General features: G+C 45.7%; 17 protein-coding genes across 17 annotated transcripts, besides 1 other annotated feature; 10 read left to right on the top strand and 7 right to left on the bottom strand.

Moving 5' to 3' along the window:
- Positions 1-78: 78 nt before the first annotated feature.
- Positions 79-1,692, top strand: ECU11_1760 (karyopherin alpha; the record flags this gene model as incomplete). Its single annotated transcript, NM_001042315.1, has 1 exon — positions 79-1,692. One exon carries the CDS (start codon positions 79-81, stop codon positions 1,690-1,692), a length of 1,614 nt encoding a protein of 537 aa, NP_586482.1.
- An 83-nt stretch (positions 1,693-1,775) lies between these two features.
- On the top strand, positions 1,776-2,234 carry ECU11_1755 (uncharacterized protein; the record flags this gene model as incomplete). The annotated part of the gene is made up of 1 exon (NM_001415294.1): positions 1,776-2,234. The coding sequence occupies one exon, from the start codon at positions 1,776-1,778 to the stop codon at positions 2,232-2,234; it is 459 nt and encodes a 152-aa protein (NP_001402556.1).
- A 167-nt stretch (positions 2,235-2,401) lies between these two features.
- On the top strand, positions 2,402-4,072 carry ECU11_1750 (uncharacterized protein; the record flags this gene model as incomplete). Its single annotated transcript, NM_001042314.1, has 1 exon — positions 2,402-4,072. One exon carries the CDS (start codon positions 2,402-2,404, stop codon positions 4,070-4,072), a length of 1,671 nt encoding a protein of 556 aa, NP_586481.1.
- Positions 4,073-4,107: 35 nt separating this feature from the next.
- ECU11_1740 (uncharacterized protein) lies at positions 4,108-5,331 on the bottom strand (the record flags this gene model as incomplete). Its single annotated transcript, NM_001042313.1, has 1 exon — positions 4,108-5,331. The coding sequence occupies one exon, from the start codon at positions 5,329-5,331 to the stop codon at positions 4,108-4,110; it is 1,224 nt and encodes a 407-aa protein (NP_586480.1).
- Positions 5,332-5,435: 104 nt separating this feature from the next.
- On the bottom strand, positions 5,436-7,028 carry ECU11_1730 (uncharacterized protein; the record flags this gene model as incomplete). The annotated part of the gene is made up of 1 exon (NM_001042312.1): positions 5,436-7,028. One exon carries the CDS (start codon positions 7,026-7,028, stop codon positions 5,436-5,438), a length of 1,593 nt encoding a protein of 530 aa, NP_586479.1.
- A 227-nt stretch (positions 7,029-7,255) lies between these two features.
- Positions 7,256-7,411: a sequence feature.
- A 197-nt stretch (positions 7,412-7,608) lies between these two features.
- Positions 7,609-7,779, top strand: ECU11_1725 (uncharacterized protein; the record flags this gene model as incomplete). The annotated part of the gene is made up of 1 exon (NM_001415293.1): positions 7,609-7,779. The coding sequence occupies one exon, from the start codon at positions 7,609-7,611 to the stop codon at positions 7,777-7,779; it is 171 nt and encodes a 56-aa protein (NP_001402599.1).
- Positions 7,780-7,904: 125 nt separating this feature from the next.
- ECU11_1720 (uncharacterized protein) lies at positions 7,905-9,071 on the bottom strand (the record flags this gene model as incomplete). Its single annotated transcript, NM_001042311.1, has 1 exon — positions 7,905-9,071. One exon carries the CDS (start codon positions 9,069-9,071, stop codon positions 7,905-7,907), a length of 1,167 nt encoding a protein of 388 aa, NP_586478.1.
- Positions 9,072-9,220: 149 nt separating this feature from the next.
- ECU11_1710 (uncharacterized protein) lies at positions 9,221-9,802 on the bottom strand (the record flags this gene model as incomplete). The annotated part of the gene is made up of 1 exon (NM_001042310.1): positions 9,221-9,802. The coding sequence occupies one exon, from the start codon at positions 9,800-9,802 to the stop codon at positions 9,221-9,223; it is 582 nt and encodes a 193-aa protein (NP_586477.1).
- Positions 9,803-10,011: 209 nt separating this feature from the next.
- Positions 10,012-10,974, top strand: ECU11_1700 (GTPase-activating protein; the record flags this gene model as incomplete). The annotated part of the gene is made up of 1 exon (NM_001042309.1): positions 10,012-10,974. One exon carries the CDS (start codon positions 10,012-10,014, stop codon positions 10,972-10,974), a length of 963 nt encoding a protein of 320 aa, NP_586476.1.
- Positions 10,975-11,476: 502 nt separating this feature from the next.
- On the top strand, positions 11,477-12,103 carry ECU11_1690 (Bas1p-like protein; the record flags this gene model as incomplete). Its single annotated transcript, NM_001042308.1, has 1 exon — positions 11,477-12,103. One exon carries the CDS (start codon positions 11,477-11,479, stop codon positions 12,101-12,103), a length of 627 nt encoding a protein of 208 aa, NP_586475.1.
- Positions 12,104-12,156: 53 nt separating this feature from the next.
- ECU11_1680 (uncharacterized protein) lies at positions 12,157-12,549 on the top strand (the record flags this gene model as incomplete). Its single annotated transcript, NM_001042307.2, has 1 exon — positions 12,157-12,549. The coding sequence occupies one exon, from the start codon at positions 12,157-12,159 to the stop codon at positions 12,547-12,549; it is 393 nt and encodes a 130-aa protein (NP_586474.2).
- Positions 12,550-12,612: 63 nt separating this feature from the next.
- Positions 12,613-13,305, top strand: ECU11_1670 (uncharacterized protein; the record flags this gene model as incomplete). Its single annotated transcript, NM_001042306.2, has 1 exon — positions 12,613-13,305. One exon carries the CDS (start codon positions 12,613-12,615, stop codon positions 13,303-13,305), a length of 693 nt encoding a protein of 230 aa, NP_586473.2.
- Positions 13,306-13,547: 242 nt separating this feature from the next.
- ECU11_1660 (CCR4-NOT core ubiquitin-protein ligase subunit MOT2) lies at positions 13,548-14,144 on the top strand (the record flags this gene model as incomplete). Its single annotated transcript, NM_001042305.1, has 1 exon — positions 13,548-14,144. One exon carries the CDS (start codon positions 13,548-13,550, stop codon positions 14,142-14,144), a length of 597 nt encoding a protein of 198 aa, NP_586472.1.
- A 107-nt stretch (positions 14,145-14,251) lies between these two features.
- ECU11_1650 (uncharacterized protein) lies at positions 14,252-14,623 on the bottom strand (the record flags this gene model as incomplete). The annotated part of the gene is made up of 1 exon (NM_001042304.1): positions 14,252-14,623. The coding sequence occupies one exon, from the start codon at positions 14,621-14,623 to the stop codon at positions 14,252-14,254; it is 372 nt and encodes a 123-aa protein (NP_586471.1).
- A 115-nt stretch (positions 14,624-14,738) lies between these two features.
- Positions 14,739-15,272, bottom strand: ECU11_1640 (inorganic phosphate transport protein; the record flags this gene model as incomplete). Its single annotated transcript, NM_001042303.1, has 1 exon — positions 14,739-15,272. One exon carries the CDS (start codon positions 15,270-15,272, stop codon positions 14,739-14,741), a length of 534 nt encoding a protein of 177 aa, NP_586470.1.
- Positions 15,273-15,380: 108 nt separating this feature from the next.
- ECU11_1630 (uncharacterized protein) lies at positions 15,381-16,043 on the bottom strand (the record flags this gene model as incomplete). Its single annotated transcript, NM_001042302.1, has 1 exon — positions 15,381-16,043. The coding sequence occupies one exon, from the start codon at positions 16,041-16,043 to the stop codon at positions 15,381-15,383; it is 663 nt and encodes a 220-aa protein (NP_586469.1).
- Positions 16,044-16,118: 75 nt separating this feature from the next.
- Positions 16,119-16,532, top strand: ECU11_1620i (40S ribosomal protein S19; the record flags this gene model as incomplete). The annotated part of the gene is made up of 1 exon (NM_001042301.1): positions 16,119-16,532. One exon carries the CDS (start codon positions 16,119-16,121, stop codon positions 16,530-16,532), a length of 414 nt encoding a protein of 137 aa, NP_586468.1.
- Between the last annotated feature and the right edge of the window lie 2 nt (positions 16,533-16,534).

The following is a 16,534-nucleotide window of genomic DNA, read 5'->3' as shown; positions in this document are numbered from 1 at the left end:
GACAACTCCGCCAGCGACCATTGCCAACATCCACCTTTCCTTGAATGTCTTTAAGCAGTAAATTTTGAACCCATCAAAATGGCTAGGTCCTACATGTTTGACGGAAAGACAACAGAGAACAGGAGAAAGATGAGAGAAGAGCAGCAGGTGGAGCTCCGGCAGCAGAAGAAAGAGGAGTTGCTGAATAAAAAGAGGAATCTCTCTGTTTCTGCATCTGCCATCTCAAACTTCATCCCGATGAAGGAAAAGCTGTTTAGCAATGACTTGGAGCAAGCCCACCAGGGTGTTTACGAGTTCAGATCGCTACTAAGCGTTGAAGACTCTCCTCCGATTCAGCCAGTCATAGACTCTGGGTGTGTTCCTAGGTTCATAGAGCTTATGGACATATCGTTTCTAACGTCATCTGGAATGGTGATGGGTGGAATTCCTGTCTCAAACATACAACGGGATATGCCTGAATTTAGTGTTGCTATGGATATAATAAATAAGATTAGGGTAGAGGCTGCATGGGTCATAACAAACATATCGTCGGGAACCACACAGCAGACAAAGGTTGTAATTGATTGTGGGGCAGTTCCTCTCCTAATCCAGATGCTTCTGGACACAAACGATGCTGTCCTAGACCAAAGTGTATGGGCCCTGGGAAACATAGCAGGGGACTCTGAGGGAATGAGAGACATAATACTTGAAACAGGGGCCCTTGACACGGTTCTAGGGCTACTTCTGAAGCTTCATGAGAGTGCCATCCACATAAAAATCGTCAGGAATCTTACGTGGCTTCTCTCCAACCTCAACAGAGGGAGGAATCCGCCGCCAAGCGAGCAGAACATGAGGAAGTCACTTGAGATCCTTTTTAAGCTAATCAACATAAGAGATCCAGAGGTGGTTAGCGATGCCTATTGGGCGCTCAGCTACATTGTAGATGTAAGCATGGAATGCAGTGACATAGTACTCAACAGCGGCACAATGGGCAGAACACACTCTCTTTTAGAAGCCCTCACCAATAGACTTGTTGGGATGTCTTACTCAGCAGAAGACGCAAAGATATGCCTGTGTGCAATATCTCCGATAATAAGGATGATAGGAAACATAGTTACCGGATCCGACGATCAAACGAGCGCCTTGATTAGAATGGGGTTTCTGAAGTTCTTCAGACCCATATTCTACAGACTGGAGAATAAGAAGCAGCCAAGACTTCGGAAGGAAATATGCTGGACACTGTCGAACATCACCGCTGGGACCGTCGAGCATGCAAAGGCTGTTATGGACATGGATCTTGCGCCTTTGCTTATTGACTCAATGTCTTCCTATGAACTGTTCATAAGGAAAGAGGCATGCTGGGCAGTGCTGAATCTGATGTACCACTGTAATAATCTCCCCAGCAGCTCCGATATAAAGTTTGAATGGCTCAAGATTCTGATGGATAACGGCTTCATCGATGCCCTGGAAAGCTACCTGGATGTCGTCCCCAATGTTCCGGAAATGCAGTGCCAGATACTTGATTGTTTCAGATATGCATTGAACGGAGGAAAGCAATGGGAGCTCAGATATGGTAAGAACCCCATATACGAGAAGATGGTTGAGGCGGATATAGTTGATGCAATAGAGGGACTGCAGGATAGTGTTGACAGAACAGTTTCAGACAAGGCATACTCCATCATTGTTGATTTCTTTGATGGCGTTGATAATTAAATTCTCCTTATTGGCAGCTTACCAATCTTGTCTGCATATTTTTCTAGATTTCAAGCATTAAAATTGAAATACTTTTATGGGTTATGGCAAAAAAAATGGACAACGAAAAGAACCAGAGCGAAGAAAAGAACAAAAAAAAGGCGCCATTCCGTATTATAATCTCGAAGAGTTCAAAGAAAAAATCGCCCGAGGCTGATGTGTCCACCGCAGACATTGCTATTTTTCTGATATTTTTAGTATTTTTTATTCTTATGGTTGGAATAATGGTATTTCTTTACGTTTCTGGAAGTACCAGAAGTTCACATTTCCACAGTCCCCCGCAGTCAACAAGTCCACATGCTGCGCAAACATCACCTCAGGCATATCCACAGGCTCATCCCTTTAAACCATCCCCTTCAGCTCCTCCTCTCTCCTCATTCGAACCTGCTCCTTCGGCTCCTCCTCTCTCCTCATTCAACGAACCACCTCCCTCATATGAAAGTGTTATCACAGGGGAGGAGGGGAGATACAACCATAACCGTCTCCGTTTCTACCACCAGTGAGCATATACTTTTATGAGTAAAATAAACGTCGAGCTCTATCTACTCTCCATTACTTTTAACGGTAGCAATATGCTTTGCTTGACGTTGCCTCTTACTCAACTTCTCCACCGCTACTTATGGCGTCCTGTTCTAGCACAGCAACTAAATTTTTTAATTGAAACCCCGGCATGTCGGAAAATATTAGGGAAAGCATTTCTGCAAAGACTCTATCCAAAGACCAGATGGAGACATCTTATGTCAGCCTTAAGACATGGATCGAGGACTCTCTGGACCTGTTCAAGAATGATCTTCTTCCCCTTCTGTACCCTCTATTCATCCACATCTACTTCGACCTGATACAGCAGAACAAGACCGACGAGGCGAAGGAGTTTTTTGAGAAGTATAGAGGCGACCACTATAACAAGTCCGAAGAGATAAAGCAGTTTGAAAGCATCTACACGGTGCAGCACATCCATGAAAACAACTTTGCCTACACCTTCAAGAACTCTAAGTACCATCTGTCCATGGGGAGGTATGCATTCGACCTCCTCATAAACTTTCTTGAGGAGAGGAATCTGACATACATATTGAAGATACTCAATCAGCACCTGGACATTAAGGTGTATGTTGGGCCAAAGAGCGAGGAAAGGCCGCAGGGGATTGAGACAAGCGTTGTTGATGCAGAAATCGATCTGACCACGTTTCTGGTTTCTAGGGAGTGCGAGGATGCAATCCTCGGAGACGAGCAGTACAGATACGACCATCTTGAAACATACGTGTTGCAGCTGAGGAAGCAAAGGGAAATGAAGCCGAAGGATTCGGTCTACAAACCCAACGCATCCCAGATCCATGCTGAGATCGAAAAGTTAAAGGACCTCTGCAAAAGAGTGGCCGTGAACAAGAACAATCTCCCCAGTATCTGTTGCTACACGATACATAACACATATGAGGGTCTTACAGCAGCAGAGATCAGTAATGACTTAAAGCTGATGGCGTGTGGATTCAAGGACAGCTATGTGGAGGTGTATTCGCTGACTAACGAGTCTCTGAAAAAGCTTAAGAGCAGCTCCGAGCTTGCCAAGTCAGACATCAAGACACTGAATGAGGAGAAGTTTGAGGAAGTTGGTAGTAGCTACAAGCTTGTTGGACATTCCGGGCCTGTGTATGGATTGAAGTTCTTCTCGTCAAACAAGTTTCTTGTTTCGAGCTCTCAGGACTGCACTGTGTGCTTGTGGAGCCTTGATCTTTTGTGTCTACTTGCTGTTTACAAAGCCCATGCATTCCCTGTCTGGTGTGTGGATGTTGCCCCCAATGACTACTTCTTTGCAAGTGGGGCGGGAGACAGACAGGCCATTGTATGGTCTGTTATGACATCTAAGCCCGAAAGACTTATAATATCTTCTCTCAGCGATGTGACTGCTGTGAAGTTCCATCCGAACTCGAGCTATCTGTTTACAGGGTCCTCTGACCACAGGGTAAGGATGCATGACATAAGCACGGCATCTGTTGTTCGGATTTTCTGTGGACACACTGATACGGTAACATGCATGGACGTTTCGCACTGCGGTAAGTTCCTGGCCAGTGGGAGCAAGGATAGAACGGTGTTGCTCTGGGACATCCAAAGCTCAAAGCTCCTAGGGAAATATGTAGGCCATGAAAACACTGTGTTTTCAGTGTCCTTCTGCTTCTACGGAAGTGTACTTGCGTCTTGCGGTGCAGACAACAGTGTCAGGCTCTGGGATAGAACCGACCACAAGGGAGGCTGCCTGGGAACGTACTATACCAAGAACACTCCCCTCCTATGCGTTAAGTTTGGGTACAGGAATATAATATCATGCACAGGTCCTTTCATAAGCTAGCCCATATCTGTTGTTGAATAAAGCTTTTTATTGATCTACTTCGTTCCGTCTACAGCAAACCTGAAGACCGTGTAGATGCTTACTATAATGCTCATTCCTATCATAAGAATACACATAAATGATGAAACAAAGGATCTTTCTTTCCTTGTGGATAAGTAGTATATGAACGGATATACAAATGCCACCGAGTTCGAGAATGTAGCGCCGAGGAACTTCTTGATAACCTTTGTTTTGAGCTCCTCCATAAGATTCAAGGACATGGCTATAAGAAACAGCAGAACTACTATTATCCTTCTGCTCATCTCCGTCCTTCTCTCTCCAGGAAGGAGCTTGAGTATCATGTCCACAACGGGATTGACTTGGACCGGGTATCCTCCAAACAATGTCAGCATCATTCCATAGATTGCCATCCCAGACATGATGTTGCTCTTATCCCACCCCTCTCTGAGGCGCCTGTTGATTAAACTGTCCATGTCAGAGAGCTCTGTTATGATTTCTCCGCTGACCCCATCTCCAAACACAAGGTATCCGAAAAGGCCGATTAGGCCGTTGATGAGCATTCCACCAATGGCTGCACCCAGAGATACAATTATGATACTTCTGCTGCTTCTGGTCTTCATCTCTGTGTATATCTTGACCATGTTTGCCTGGCACACCATAGAAGAGATAAAGAAGGGAACGGCCTCTCCTAGAGATCCGTTGAACGCCTTTGCCTCTCCAACTGCACATGAGGTTCCCACCGTAAGAAACAGATAGACCATTAGGAATGCCAGGTATGAGACGGATGCAATGCTTAAATAGGATGTGACCACGAGTCCTGAGAGTGTTTTCTTTGAAGACAGATACAGAAACGGAGCAGCAAGGATAAGAACAACGATCTTCCTGGATCTTTCATAGTCGCTCGTGAGACTTCGAATGTAGTGTGAGTTCCTGGTAATCAGATCAGACAGATACCTATAGAAGTTGACGGCTGCAAGGTACCCGTTGAAGAAGATAGAGATGTTGACTGCATACCCAAGCGTTGTGGAAATACTAGAGGCCAGACTAGAATACGTGGGGCTGTCCTGCTTTGAGCGCTTGGCTGTATAGGAAATACAGTAGCACGACACTGCCGTTCCCATTCCAAAGAACGTCATGAGAAATATTGCGTTAAGGTATCCTGCAGATTTGAATGCATACGGCATAAAGGTTATCCCTGTCCCCATCATTGCAAGAACCATTGCTACAACCGCATCCCTATTGCTTAGGCCCTTGACCATTTGGGGTGGGCATCGGGATTGTATTTTCCCGACAAACCCAAAAGAATATCCTGAAAAAAGAAGAATCTGATAAACCTTTATTCCCAAATTTTACACGGAAGTCGTCATGTGTTGATTTTGAAGAGGATGTGTCTTGCAAATGGAGACTTCTTGAGATCCCTAACAAAAGGTCTCAATGCACTTTTCATCTCCCTCCGTATGTTCTCCCCAGAGGAGTCGTATAGGCGCTGCACCACATAGTTTCCATACATATCAACACACATCGAGTACATCCCAGGCTTGGATCCCACGGGCTCCAGGAATTTAGCCAGAAACCGTTCCCTTTGCCCGTTGTTTGAAAGCTTGACGCATTGCTCAACAACGTTGCTTGAGAACTTACATCTGCTCAGCTCGTAGCTCTTCTCAATGATCTTTTCAATGACTAGGTTCTTTTCGTCTTCTTTTCCGACAGCCAGAATGTGCTGAATGACATAGTTTCCGTACTGGTCGTCAACAAGAGTCTTTATGTTGCTTATAAGAACCTCTACAATGTTCTTGATCTCGTCCTCTCTGCAAAACTCCAGCATCCTCTGGATAACCCTACATCCATACTTGTGGGTCGCCAGAAATAAGGAATTCTCTGAGAATTGCTGGAGAATGATGTTTCTGTCCTTACACTTTTCTATGCATTTCTGGATAACATGATTTCCGTTCTGGTCCTCTATCAGCTCCAGTAGGTTGTCTCTCACCTCCTCCAAAATAAAGTCGACGTCTGAAGAGACATCCACCAACTTTTGGATTACCCTGCATCCGTACGGATGAACAGAAAGAAGATTGATCTGCTTGGCCAGCTTGGCAATCAGCCTCGCTCTTTCCTCCTCAGTTAGGAGAGGTATGATCTTCTGGATGACATAGTTTCCAAACAAGTTGGCAGACAGCTCCGGTGCTGCATCTACAATATTGTTGAAGAACCACGAAATCTCCGCCCTGGAAATGCTGTCCATTTTCCTTTGTATGCATCTACTTCCTTCCTGATCCTTGCTTATGCTCACACATATGTCCTTCATCGATGGCCCTCCAGGTACACCCTTGCATCCTTTCCCGCCTTGCTCTTCGTGTATTTCTAGAAGCTCCCGAAGAAACCTGCTATCCATGGGAATCCCCCCGATGTCTCCAATCGCAGATGAGGATCTACGATTTCCTCCCCCTTGTGTGCATTCCACTCCCTTTGCTCCCTTGAGATTCAGCATGGCACTGAATGTCTCCGTGTCCAGCACATTCATGTTTCCTATCGGCGTTGTTGCCCGAGAGGTTCCCTTGTACTCGCTACTTTTCTCAGACTCGGGATAATCTTCATCGATTCTTTCTGCAAGGGACCTGCTACTCTCAGATCCAGAGGAAAGCTCTCCAATCGTCTTTATGTCGAGAAAGCCTGTATTAGAAAATGCCTTAGCTATCAAGTCATCATACTGACTTGTCCAGTACCCGCTCTGCCCTCTTATAAAGAAGCTCGGCGGCTGCAATCGCGGCTCGTTTTTGCAGTTCCTTCTGTAAAAAATAGAATAGTTTAGATCTGTTTGGATATCGCCAAGCTCCACCTCGTCCTCTATAAAAAACTTGTCCACCGGTGGTGCAGATATAGGTCTATTCCCACTATCCCGGAAGTCTGCATAGCGGATGCGGCAATCACTACTGTCGTCTATTTCTTCTCGCTTCATTTCTAACTTTTGCCTTGGAGAGTTTGAAGGGTATTCTCATAAATATTTGAAAAGGACTTCCTCCTTTTTGCAGAAGATCGATTGGACCTGTTTATTTGCCTCGAATCTTACAAGGGATTCTACATTGGAAAACAGGGCCTCATGAGCATCCTTCCTTGTTCACAGGAATACTAACCGCTACCAGCTTCGCATTAAAGGCTCAGGAGTAGGCAGGCACATTTTAGATGATAAGGAGAAAGCAAGTCTTGCTTGATCTCCCGGAAAAGAAATTGGGTGGCAGGCTGTTGCCCAAATGGATGCCCATTGCTCCATTTTGTGTCGTGAGAATTGGACATCCACGATGCAAGCAGCAGTGAAGGCTGCCTCATCTCCACATGGTAAGTAGGGGTGGCATTTTTCACTATTTTATACTGGTGAGCAAAAATCTCGGGGCTACACAGAGGACTTTATGCCCCGCCTGCGCCAATAGAATCCTCCACCTCCATTAACAGATGGCCATTGCACCAACCAGATCACTTGGAAATCAATGGTGTATATAAAACAAAAATATGCCGCAGGGGAAGAAAACAAAGAAGAGAAAATGTTAACAAGAATAACACTCGACAAGATGAACGAGAGGTATGCAGGGGCCTATTACTCGCCCAAGCCCTCAGAGCTTCCGGCCCCAGAAGCCGTTGCCACAATCCCATTAACATTCAGGATAAACAAGAAAAGTCTCCGCTGCTCTAACTACGATACTAACAATAGCTGAAGATGCAGGCACTAAAGGAGAAACATTCAACATCAAATGCCACGGGTTCTCAAAGACTAATATTCGCTGCTCGCACCTCGAAACTCAATAAATCTAAATCATAAAAGCAACTAAAGTTTTAAGGTTTAATCGCGCTTGAACTTTAGCAGTCTCACATCAGTGGGAGGCATGCCCAACAAGATCTTTCTTTCCTCGGCTATCTTTCTTTCAAGATCAGAAATCTTGCCTTCAAATTCCTTTCTCTTTTCAGTCACTTGGTTGGAGAAGCTTTCTTTCTGAGACTTGAGGACCTCAATCGTTGGTTTCATCTGGTTGGCACATGTCGGAATCGGGATCTTGTGCTGGCTCAAGTAGAGGGCCAGGTCAACTGGAAGGCTGACCTTCTCTCCAGACAGAGAGAGAGATCCCATCCTAAATATTATTGAATCAAACTTCGAAGGATCAAGCTTGGACTCTTCCTTTGAAAGGATATTCTTCTGCTCCTCAAGACCATGAATCCTCTGCATTATCTCCTCCTTCTGCCTTTCAAGAGCTTGTGCAATAGATATCTCCTCGAGGAACTTGTCGTACTCAATTTCCTTCTCCCGGATCTTCTCCTGTTGTGTCTTTATCTTCTCGGAAATCTCCCCTCTCTTGCTCTTAAGTGCTTGGATGTTCTTCTCATACCCGTCAACCACAGGGTTCTTAGGCTTTCCTTGGTCGCTGATTTCCTTCAGCTCGGATTTGATTCCGTCAACGATCGACTGTCTTTCCGCTATCTTCTGGTTCAGCTCCTTGATCTCTGCATTCAGCACATCAAGCTTACCCTTCATCTCTACAGCAAGCTTGCTCTTCTGCTCCAGCATTCCAATGTTCTTTCTCTGCTTCCTAAGATTCTCAATCTCCGCCTCAAACATCTTTTCGGTCTTCAAGTCGCACTTACTGGAAATAAGCTTAAGATTTATCTCCTTCATACGCCCATCAATCTCCTGCGCACTCATCATCTTCTTCCCCTTCTCGGGCTGAATCTCGCTCTTGACATTCTCGTATGCTCCCAGTACTTCGCTCTTCGAGTTAAATACCTTGGACCTGTTCTCCTTCAACGCCTTGATCTCGTTGCTTAGATCATCTAACTTCTTATACAGATTGTTCTTTGGCGAGTTTTCCCTTTCCTGTTTGTAAATAGCAGAGATCTTGTCCCTAAGGTCGTTTATCGATGCAGTCACCTTTCCAAGCTCTTGCCTTAGCTCCCCTATAACCGCCAAATATGGATGAATGCCTGGAATTCGCTTCCTTCTATTCTCGTGTTGCATTGTAGGGGGAAAAAATTTTAGGACATAAGTTCTTACTCAAGTAGAGCCCAGATCTTCTTCATCTGTGCACTGCTCCGGGCCAAACCGCCAGAGGCCACAACCGGGTAAAGGCTAGTTCCCCCGTTATTCAATCTCAAAACCTAGCCAAATCACTTTCTAAGCCTCAGCATGCTCAGGATCCCCATTCCAACCGACTCAAAGAAGAATGAGAACATCAGCGTTCTCTGCATAAGAGATGCCGTGCTTTTGGAGAGCTTGTACACGGCATCCACACATCCATCAGACCCTCCACAGCTGGATCCACTCCTGTCGCTTGAGTCTAAAAAGCCGCAGCACTTGAACTTCGACTGCACAAAATTTCTCTGCTCCTCGTTCAGCGAGTCCCACCTCCAGTCCGCCCATGCGCGCGATCTCTCATGGATGACTGTGCTCTTTACAGCCATTATAGCTTGCACGTTCATGAGAATGAGCGTGGTGGAGATGTAGACAAGCATCCGGAGCCTTCTTCTTGATGCCAGTGCTGTGTATCCAAGCACTGCCGATAGAACTTCTAGGATACCTAGTACGTACGAAAGCATAAGCATTTTTGTAGGTATTTGGAGTATCTCATGGGCCGTTGCATAGATCGTGGTTCCGACTATTAACACCCCAATCCCGGATATGAATCCCAGTGCCTGGATAAAGAAGAACAGGACCTTGAATGTTTTTTTGACCGTACTCTTGTGATGCATGTATTTTACCGAAACTCTTCGAATTTACGACAGATCTCTTGCAGTGTTTCAGGCCGTGCCTGTAATGGATTTAGTTTTCCCGGGGATCCAACCGCAGCATTGTGGTACAAGTGCATCCAAATCAGTGCTACTTCCATCCCCGAGCAGTTGCCTGTCTTTCACCTAATGTTTCAGATCCTCTATTTATAAAAACGTGGCCCGAAAACAACATGAAGAATGAAAGACACATACGGGAGCTCTACAACTCCAGCGGGATATCCGAGGAAGTTTTCTGCACAAACGAGTATGGATTTGTGGTGGACAGCTTCAGCTCCCAGACAAAAGACAACCCCGTCTCCATCAAAAACGAATGGTATGATCTTATAACAAGGTGCAAGAACAGTGGAGAGAGGCTCCGCAGAAGCGAAAGCGCAAGAAGGCTAATATACCAGGGGATTCCTCTTTCGCTGAAGTATAGGCTGTGGGGGCTGTTTACTCAAAGAACTTCAGACTTCGACTACTCGGCTCTAATCTCTAGGAAAAGCGGGTACGAGCACCAGATCCATGTAGATGTTCAGAGAACCTTTAGAAGGCACTTTCTTTTCAGCCGCGAATATGGCAGAGGACAGTGCGAGCTGTTTAACATTCTTACGGCATACTCAAACTATAATCCTGAGGTTGGATACTGCCAGGGGATGTCCAGCGCTGCTGCATTGCTTCTGATGTACTTTCCAGAGGAGGAGGCCTTTGAAATGCTGGTCAGCATCATCAGGAACAACCACCTAGAAGCCCTGTTTGATAAGAAGCTGAGTAAAGTTCCTCGCGTGCAGAAGATACAGGATGAGATTTTCAAGGCCCTGATACCCGAGGTGTATAGCCACCTGCTGCACCAGAACATAGACATTGGAGTCTATGCTGTTGGGTGGTACCTGACGCTGTTTACAAGATTCGACATCAAGCTGGTTCTGAGGATGTGGGACTTCTTTCTGTTCTTCGACTTTTCCATATTCATGTTCTTTGCTGCCGGCATCCTCAAGTTCTTCGCAATGGGGATACTAGAGCTCCAGGGCGAGCAGCTTATTGAGTTTATAGGAACCTTGGATTCGAAGGATGTGGATGTCGAAAGGATTGTTTCATACGTAGTGGAGTCCTTCAGAAATGGAGAGTATGAGTATTATAGAGATAGGGTTTGATGGAGGTAGATGTACTATTTAATTTGTGTTGCCGGCCGGCTTGCCTTAGAGCCCTGCAGCAGTGATTGCATTGTTGTGTGATCAAGCATTTGGATAGAACCAGCTTAGGTGTTCTAGGCTTGGTGGCGAGTTTACAGACTTTTCCCGCAACAATTAAAACTTACCGGTTTAGGAAGGCGTTGTATTTAAGAGAAGCTTGAGATTTAGAACCATGGCCTAAAATGAGCAATTTTCATTATGCAACTTCCCGCCACTGGTTGGCTGCGAGGTGTTTGTTAAAGCTCAGGCAATGGGAGGCCGAGGATGTGGGATGGAGACCAAGGGCAGTGGGAGCGAGATTGATATGCAAATGAAGTTGATATATGGAGTGAGTGACAACCTATGTGAATTCATTAGTAATTTGAGATGTGATTAAACCTTATGGCAAAAATTGTGTCAAATATATCATTGAATTTAATTTTTGTAAACAAAAGGATATAAGCCCTAGATCCCGTGCGGCTCTATGACTTCGTTGGATCAGTTATCACTGAATCAAAAGAACACAGGCACCAAACTTGTTAAGGGTCCATGGAGGCATGAGGAGGACGAGAGACTCCTAAAGCTGGTGAAGGAGTTTTCGCCTAAGAACTGGTCGTTCATTGCGAAGAAGCTGGGGAGCCGGGTTGGGAAGCAATGCAGAGAAAGGTGGCACAACCATCTCAACCCACAGATTACAAAGAAGCCGTTTACTATGGAAGAGGAGGGTGTGATAATTGAGCTCCACTCGAAGTTTGGAAATAGATGGTCTGAGATAGCAAAGTACCTTCCTGGAAGGACGGATAATGCAATAAAGAACTATTGGAATTCGTCGATACAAAGAAGAAGCGAAAAGATGAGGAGGAGAAGCATGTTCTGCTCTATCGATGAGTTCCACAAGAACCATGACCTGGGGCAGGGGAAGTACGAGAACAACCATAACAGCTCTGTAGTTTCTCCGCATGTGAGCATGAAGCAAAAGACAAGGAGGAGCAGCAGTGTTCAGAATCTCCCCGAATATATCCCGAGACCGGAGGCGTTTGACGAGGAAGATTTCGATGAGATGGACGAGATTGCCAGCCAGGCGCTTCTGCGGATATGCATGTCATTTTAAATAAACCTGTAATATATGGCCTGGGTTTAGATGGGGAGCTTCGGAGCCCCTGTATGATGCTTTACAGGGTGATGGATCTAATAGTCCGAGAGGACACATTCAAGCTGTTTACAAACAGAAACGGGTTTGGGATATTCGAGAGGCTTGAGGAGCCTCCGAGGATGGAGACAATGGAGGACTTGGAGGAGAGGATCAAGGGATATTTCAAAGAGGTCCTGAAGGCGACCACGGCAGACTCTCTCTACTTTAACGAAGCATTCCGGATGCTCAACTTTGTGGAAAGGATCTTCAAGGAGCTCAGGGATCTCAACGAGTCTGCCATGGAGCGAAGCATAAGAGGCCCTATGGACGATGTGATTCGGCTATACTCGGAGTCTCTGAGGAAGTTTGTTGAGGGCGTAGATATTCCGGTACTGCAGGAGCACGTGAGGTTTATTGTATCGTAGGGGAGATTGAGATCCAAATAAATAGGATGTTGTTTAATGTTTTTAAGAGCTGGACCCCAGTTAATGGGGTCTCAGGCAAGGTACAACATGTTCAAGATATTCAATCCCGAGGGATGTGTGAAGCAGCTAGATTTTATCCGGCAAACGACAGAGCTTGGAGGTACGGCCGTTGGGTTGAAGAACAGGAGTGTTGGGGTCCTAATAGCCCACAACGAAAGAAGATCGAGGCTTGCAGACATCCAAAAGAAGGTGTTTTCGATCGATAGAAAGTCCTTGTTTACATTTTCTGGGATCACCAATGATGGGCTACAGATTGTGGACTACTTAATTGACAAAAGCGTCAGAGAGGAGGTTATTAAGGGAAGGGCCATCCATTTCCTGGATGTGTTTGAGGACTTGTTAAGAGACGTGTTTGAGAGAACAATACTCGACGGGAGGAGGCTCTATGGAGTCTCGGGGCTTTACATGACGGAGTATGATGGGATAAGACTGGTTGAATTCAATCCAAAGGGGCATGTTCGGGAGGTCAAGGGAATGGGCATAGGGTGCAGGGCGCAATCTTCCAGAACCGTGCTGGAGGCATACTGTGAGGAGTATGAGAAGATGGGTGTTGAGGAGCTTGTGAGGATTGGAATTATGGCCCTGAAAAATGCGCATCCGGAAGACGATGCTTTGACCGGTGAGAACGTCGAGATATGGATTCTTGAGGCAGGAAAGGCAGTGTACAATATCGATGCCAAAGTGTTTTTGAACTAAAGCAGCGCTGCAGCAGCCTGCCTGATGCAGGAAAGCTCGCCCCACGTGCCATCTTGCTGCGGAGCTCCATGTCTAGGGATTAAATGGCGTTAGCACGGTTACTAATACTTTGGATCTTTTCTGGTAATTATTAAATGGCCTAAAAGCGATGCGAGAGAAGACAGGCAAGCTTAGGCGGTGGATTTGGAGTAACTTATTGGTATTTGAGGATAAATATTAAATTTTGCAAACGATCCCCAAAGATGCCTAAAGAATCGATGTTGATAGCCTCTGGACAGGGAGGAGGAAATTTTTCGAACATAAGGGTGGTGCAAAAGAACCTTGTATATATAATATGCATACCGCAGAAGTATGCAGACGAAGGTGTTCTGAGCAGGCACGAGTTTTTCGGGCAGTTTGGGGCAATTAAGAAAATAGTAGTCAATAAACGGACGTCTTCGCTTGAGTCTACTGCCAGTGCCTACATCACATACAGCACGGACGAGGAAGCAAAGACCTGTATCCAGGAGGTCGACGAGAGTCTCTTGGACGGAAAGGTTCTGAAATGTACATATGGGACAACAAAGTACTGCACATTCTATCTAAGGAATGCGGTGTGCCAGAACGGGGACTGCATGTACTTACACGAGCACAGGCCCCAAAAGGACATTCTGACAAAAGATGAAATGTGCAACTCAAAGCACAAGCTGCATGGGTTTGAGGTTAGGAACAAAAACAAGAAGAGGATAGGCAGAAGATACGACTTCGACATCCTTAATGAGCTCTTCAAGCACAAGACGTCTCGAGTGTTCAAAGCCCCTGACAAAATTCTTTTTGAGCCCCTAGACTTCACAAACTGACCTATTAAAATAACAGTGAACTTTTAGTTTGGAGTGGAGAAAAGATGGCAAATGGTACGGACATTCATTTAATCCAAGCACCATCCCTAGGCTGAGTGGACAGAGCTTTATCTAACTCTTCCATTCAGCTCAACCCTGCAGTCCTTAATGTATTTTTTTAGGTAGGTGACAATCCCCATGTTCGTCTTATCTCCCTGCAGCTGGATCGATGATTTGTCATCGAGGAGTATTCCACCGCAGCCCATTTCCCTCTTGAGGGAAGACAGAAGGCTTTCCCTAAGCTCCATCGGTATGTTTTCAATGATGGTCACTTTCTTTGTTCCCTTCTTCTGCTGGACTTTCACACGAATTACGCTTTTTTCTTCTTGGATGATGTCCCTCTCGCCATACTGGCCTGCTCGCGGATTCTCCGAAGTGCTCAAATCCTCTTCCTTTGCATTGATGTGTTCGTTCTTTTCCTGGATTACGTCATCTTCCATACGGGGGATTAAAACCAAGCTTAAACTTTTATTTTCCCAGAGAAAGTAGGCAGCTCCGGCCTTCTTCCGGGAAAGGGGTACTGTGGAGAAGAAGGGGCGTTTATGGATTGTTTAATCAGTCTTCCTTGATTCTCTTCTTCTCAGGTGCAGCAGGTATCTTTTGGAACAGCATGTTCGCCTCAAACGGCCTTAGAACAGGTCTGTTCCAGACATATGCAGTGTAGAGAGGGCTGAGAAAGAGGTTTCTTAACGGCACAAATGACTGGACAAACAGCGGCTGGATGACTTTCCATTTGAAGTGGAGCACAGAGATAATCAAAAATTGAATTACGGCTGTCCTGCTGATCTTGGTCAACTCAGACTCGTCGTAGCTGGCATAGGTCATTTCCTCCTCCTCCTCCTCACTTCCATCGCGGAAAAGAGAGGCCTCCTTCTTTATCTTGACCTTGCGGCAATCATTTGTCTTCTTGATCTTTCGCATTATATAGAAAGAGAACATAAGTTGAATAAGATTCGAACATAGATAGACCCCCCTTAGGATCCATATTGCCTTTGGCGTCTGGAACATTGGCCTGCCGGAAATCTTCATCGATGCTATTGATAGGGCAAAGTTTACAAACTGATCCACAGAGACAACACTCAAACTCATTTTGGGGTAAACATTTTCAGTTTATTAAACCTTCGATCCTGCCCAGATATAAATAAGAGAACCGAGATGAGAATCACCATCAGTGATTCGGAGATACAGAAGCCCGAGTTATGATCCAATCTCTATCTCTCCAGGGCATAACTCGCCACGTCCCAGGGCCTCAAACATCCTGTCGAGAGTATTGTAATTATGTATTGCAAGATATGTGAATGCACTCATTTCCTTGATGCTCCAGAGGTACTCCAGATATCCAGGAGACAGGCTTCCACAGCACTTGCAGTCAAATATCCCACACACTTCAAGCCTGCATCCACTGAGCTTCAGCATCGTCCCCTGCGAGACAAGGTCATTAATGAACTCCGTTCCAAACAGCAGATGGCCTTTGCTCAACCATTCCACAAGGTCCCTGACATCCTTGGGCTCTATCAGCTCATCTCTCTCCACAGTGATCTTGCCGGTCTTGAAGTCTGCATAATAATCTGGCCTTAGAACCTCAAGGAGTTCTTTGTATCTCTGGGCCTTAAGCTTGTAGTGCCCTTTCTTTGAAACTAGGATACTAGGCTTGTTCCTAAACCCAAGGCATGTCTTGATCCCGGAAATCGCACAGAAGTCCTTCAGAGACAGATCAAATCCCTCGTCATAGGGAGAATCCTTGTACAAAATATCATCGGCATATATCTTTATATTCTTATTTGTAGAAGGCACGGACTGAGCGTCCACCACATGCGGGACCACACAGGACCTTGTCGATATGAAGTACGAGGGCACCATCTGGGGCTTTGTGCCATACTACCTAATTGCGTGGAAGGCTATACGATTTTGACAATGATAAAATTTTCACCCCAAATGATTGAGGGCATCTACGAGGTTATGCCAGAGAAGTTCAACGAGGCACTTAAGTCCTATCTCAAGTCGACCAATGAGGTGGTTCCTCTCCAGGACCATGACATTATGAAAACTGGCGAGGGAAGGGAGCAAGCACCCATCGAAGAAGACTGGTACTTTACGAGGATGGCCTCGATTGTGAGGCAGATCTCTATCAAGGGAGCTGTCACATCCGAGTTTCTTGCAAAGAGGTATGGGTCTCTCAAGAACAGAGGATGTAGGCCCAGCAAATATGTAGGGGCCTACCCGGAAATAGGGGAATCTGTCCTCGAGAATCTGAAGAACATGGGATGGATAAACGAGCATCCCAAGGACATGCTAACAGAGAAGGGTAAGACAATAGTTAGGGAGATCATTGAAAAGGTCCGGGAATAAAG

The sequence above is a fragment of the Encephalitozoon cuniculi genome, chromosome XI (assembly GCF_000091225.2).
Source record: "Encephalitozoon cuniculi GB-M1 chromosome XI, complete sequence".
Lineage (NCBI taxonomy): Eukaryota > Fungi > Microsporidia > Unikaryonidae > Encephalitozoon > Encephalitozoon cuniculi.
Note: the sequence above shows the minus strand (reverse complement) of the source record. Positions and strands in the feature narration are given on the sequence as shown.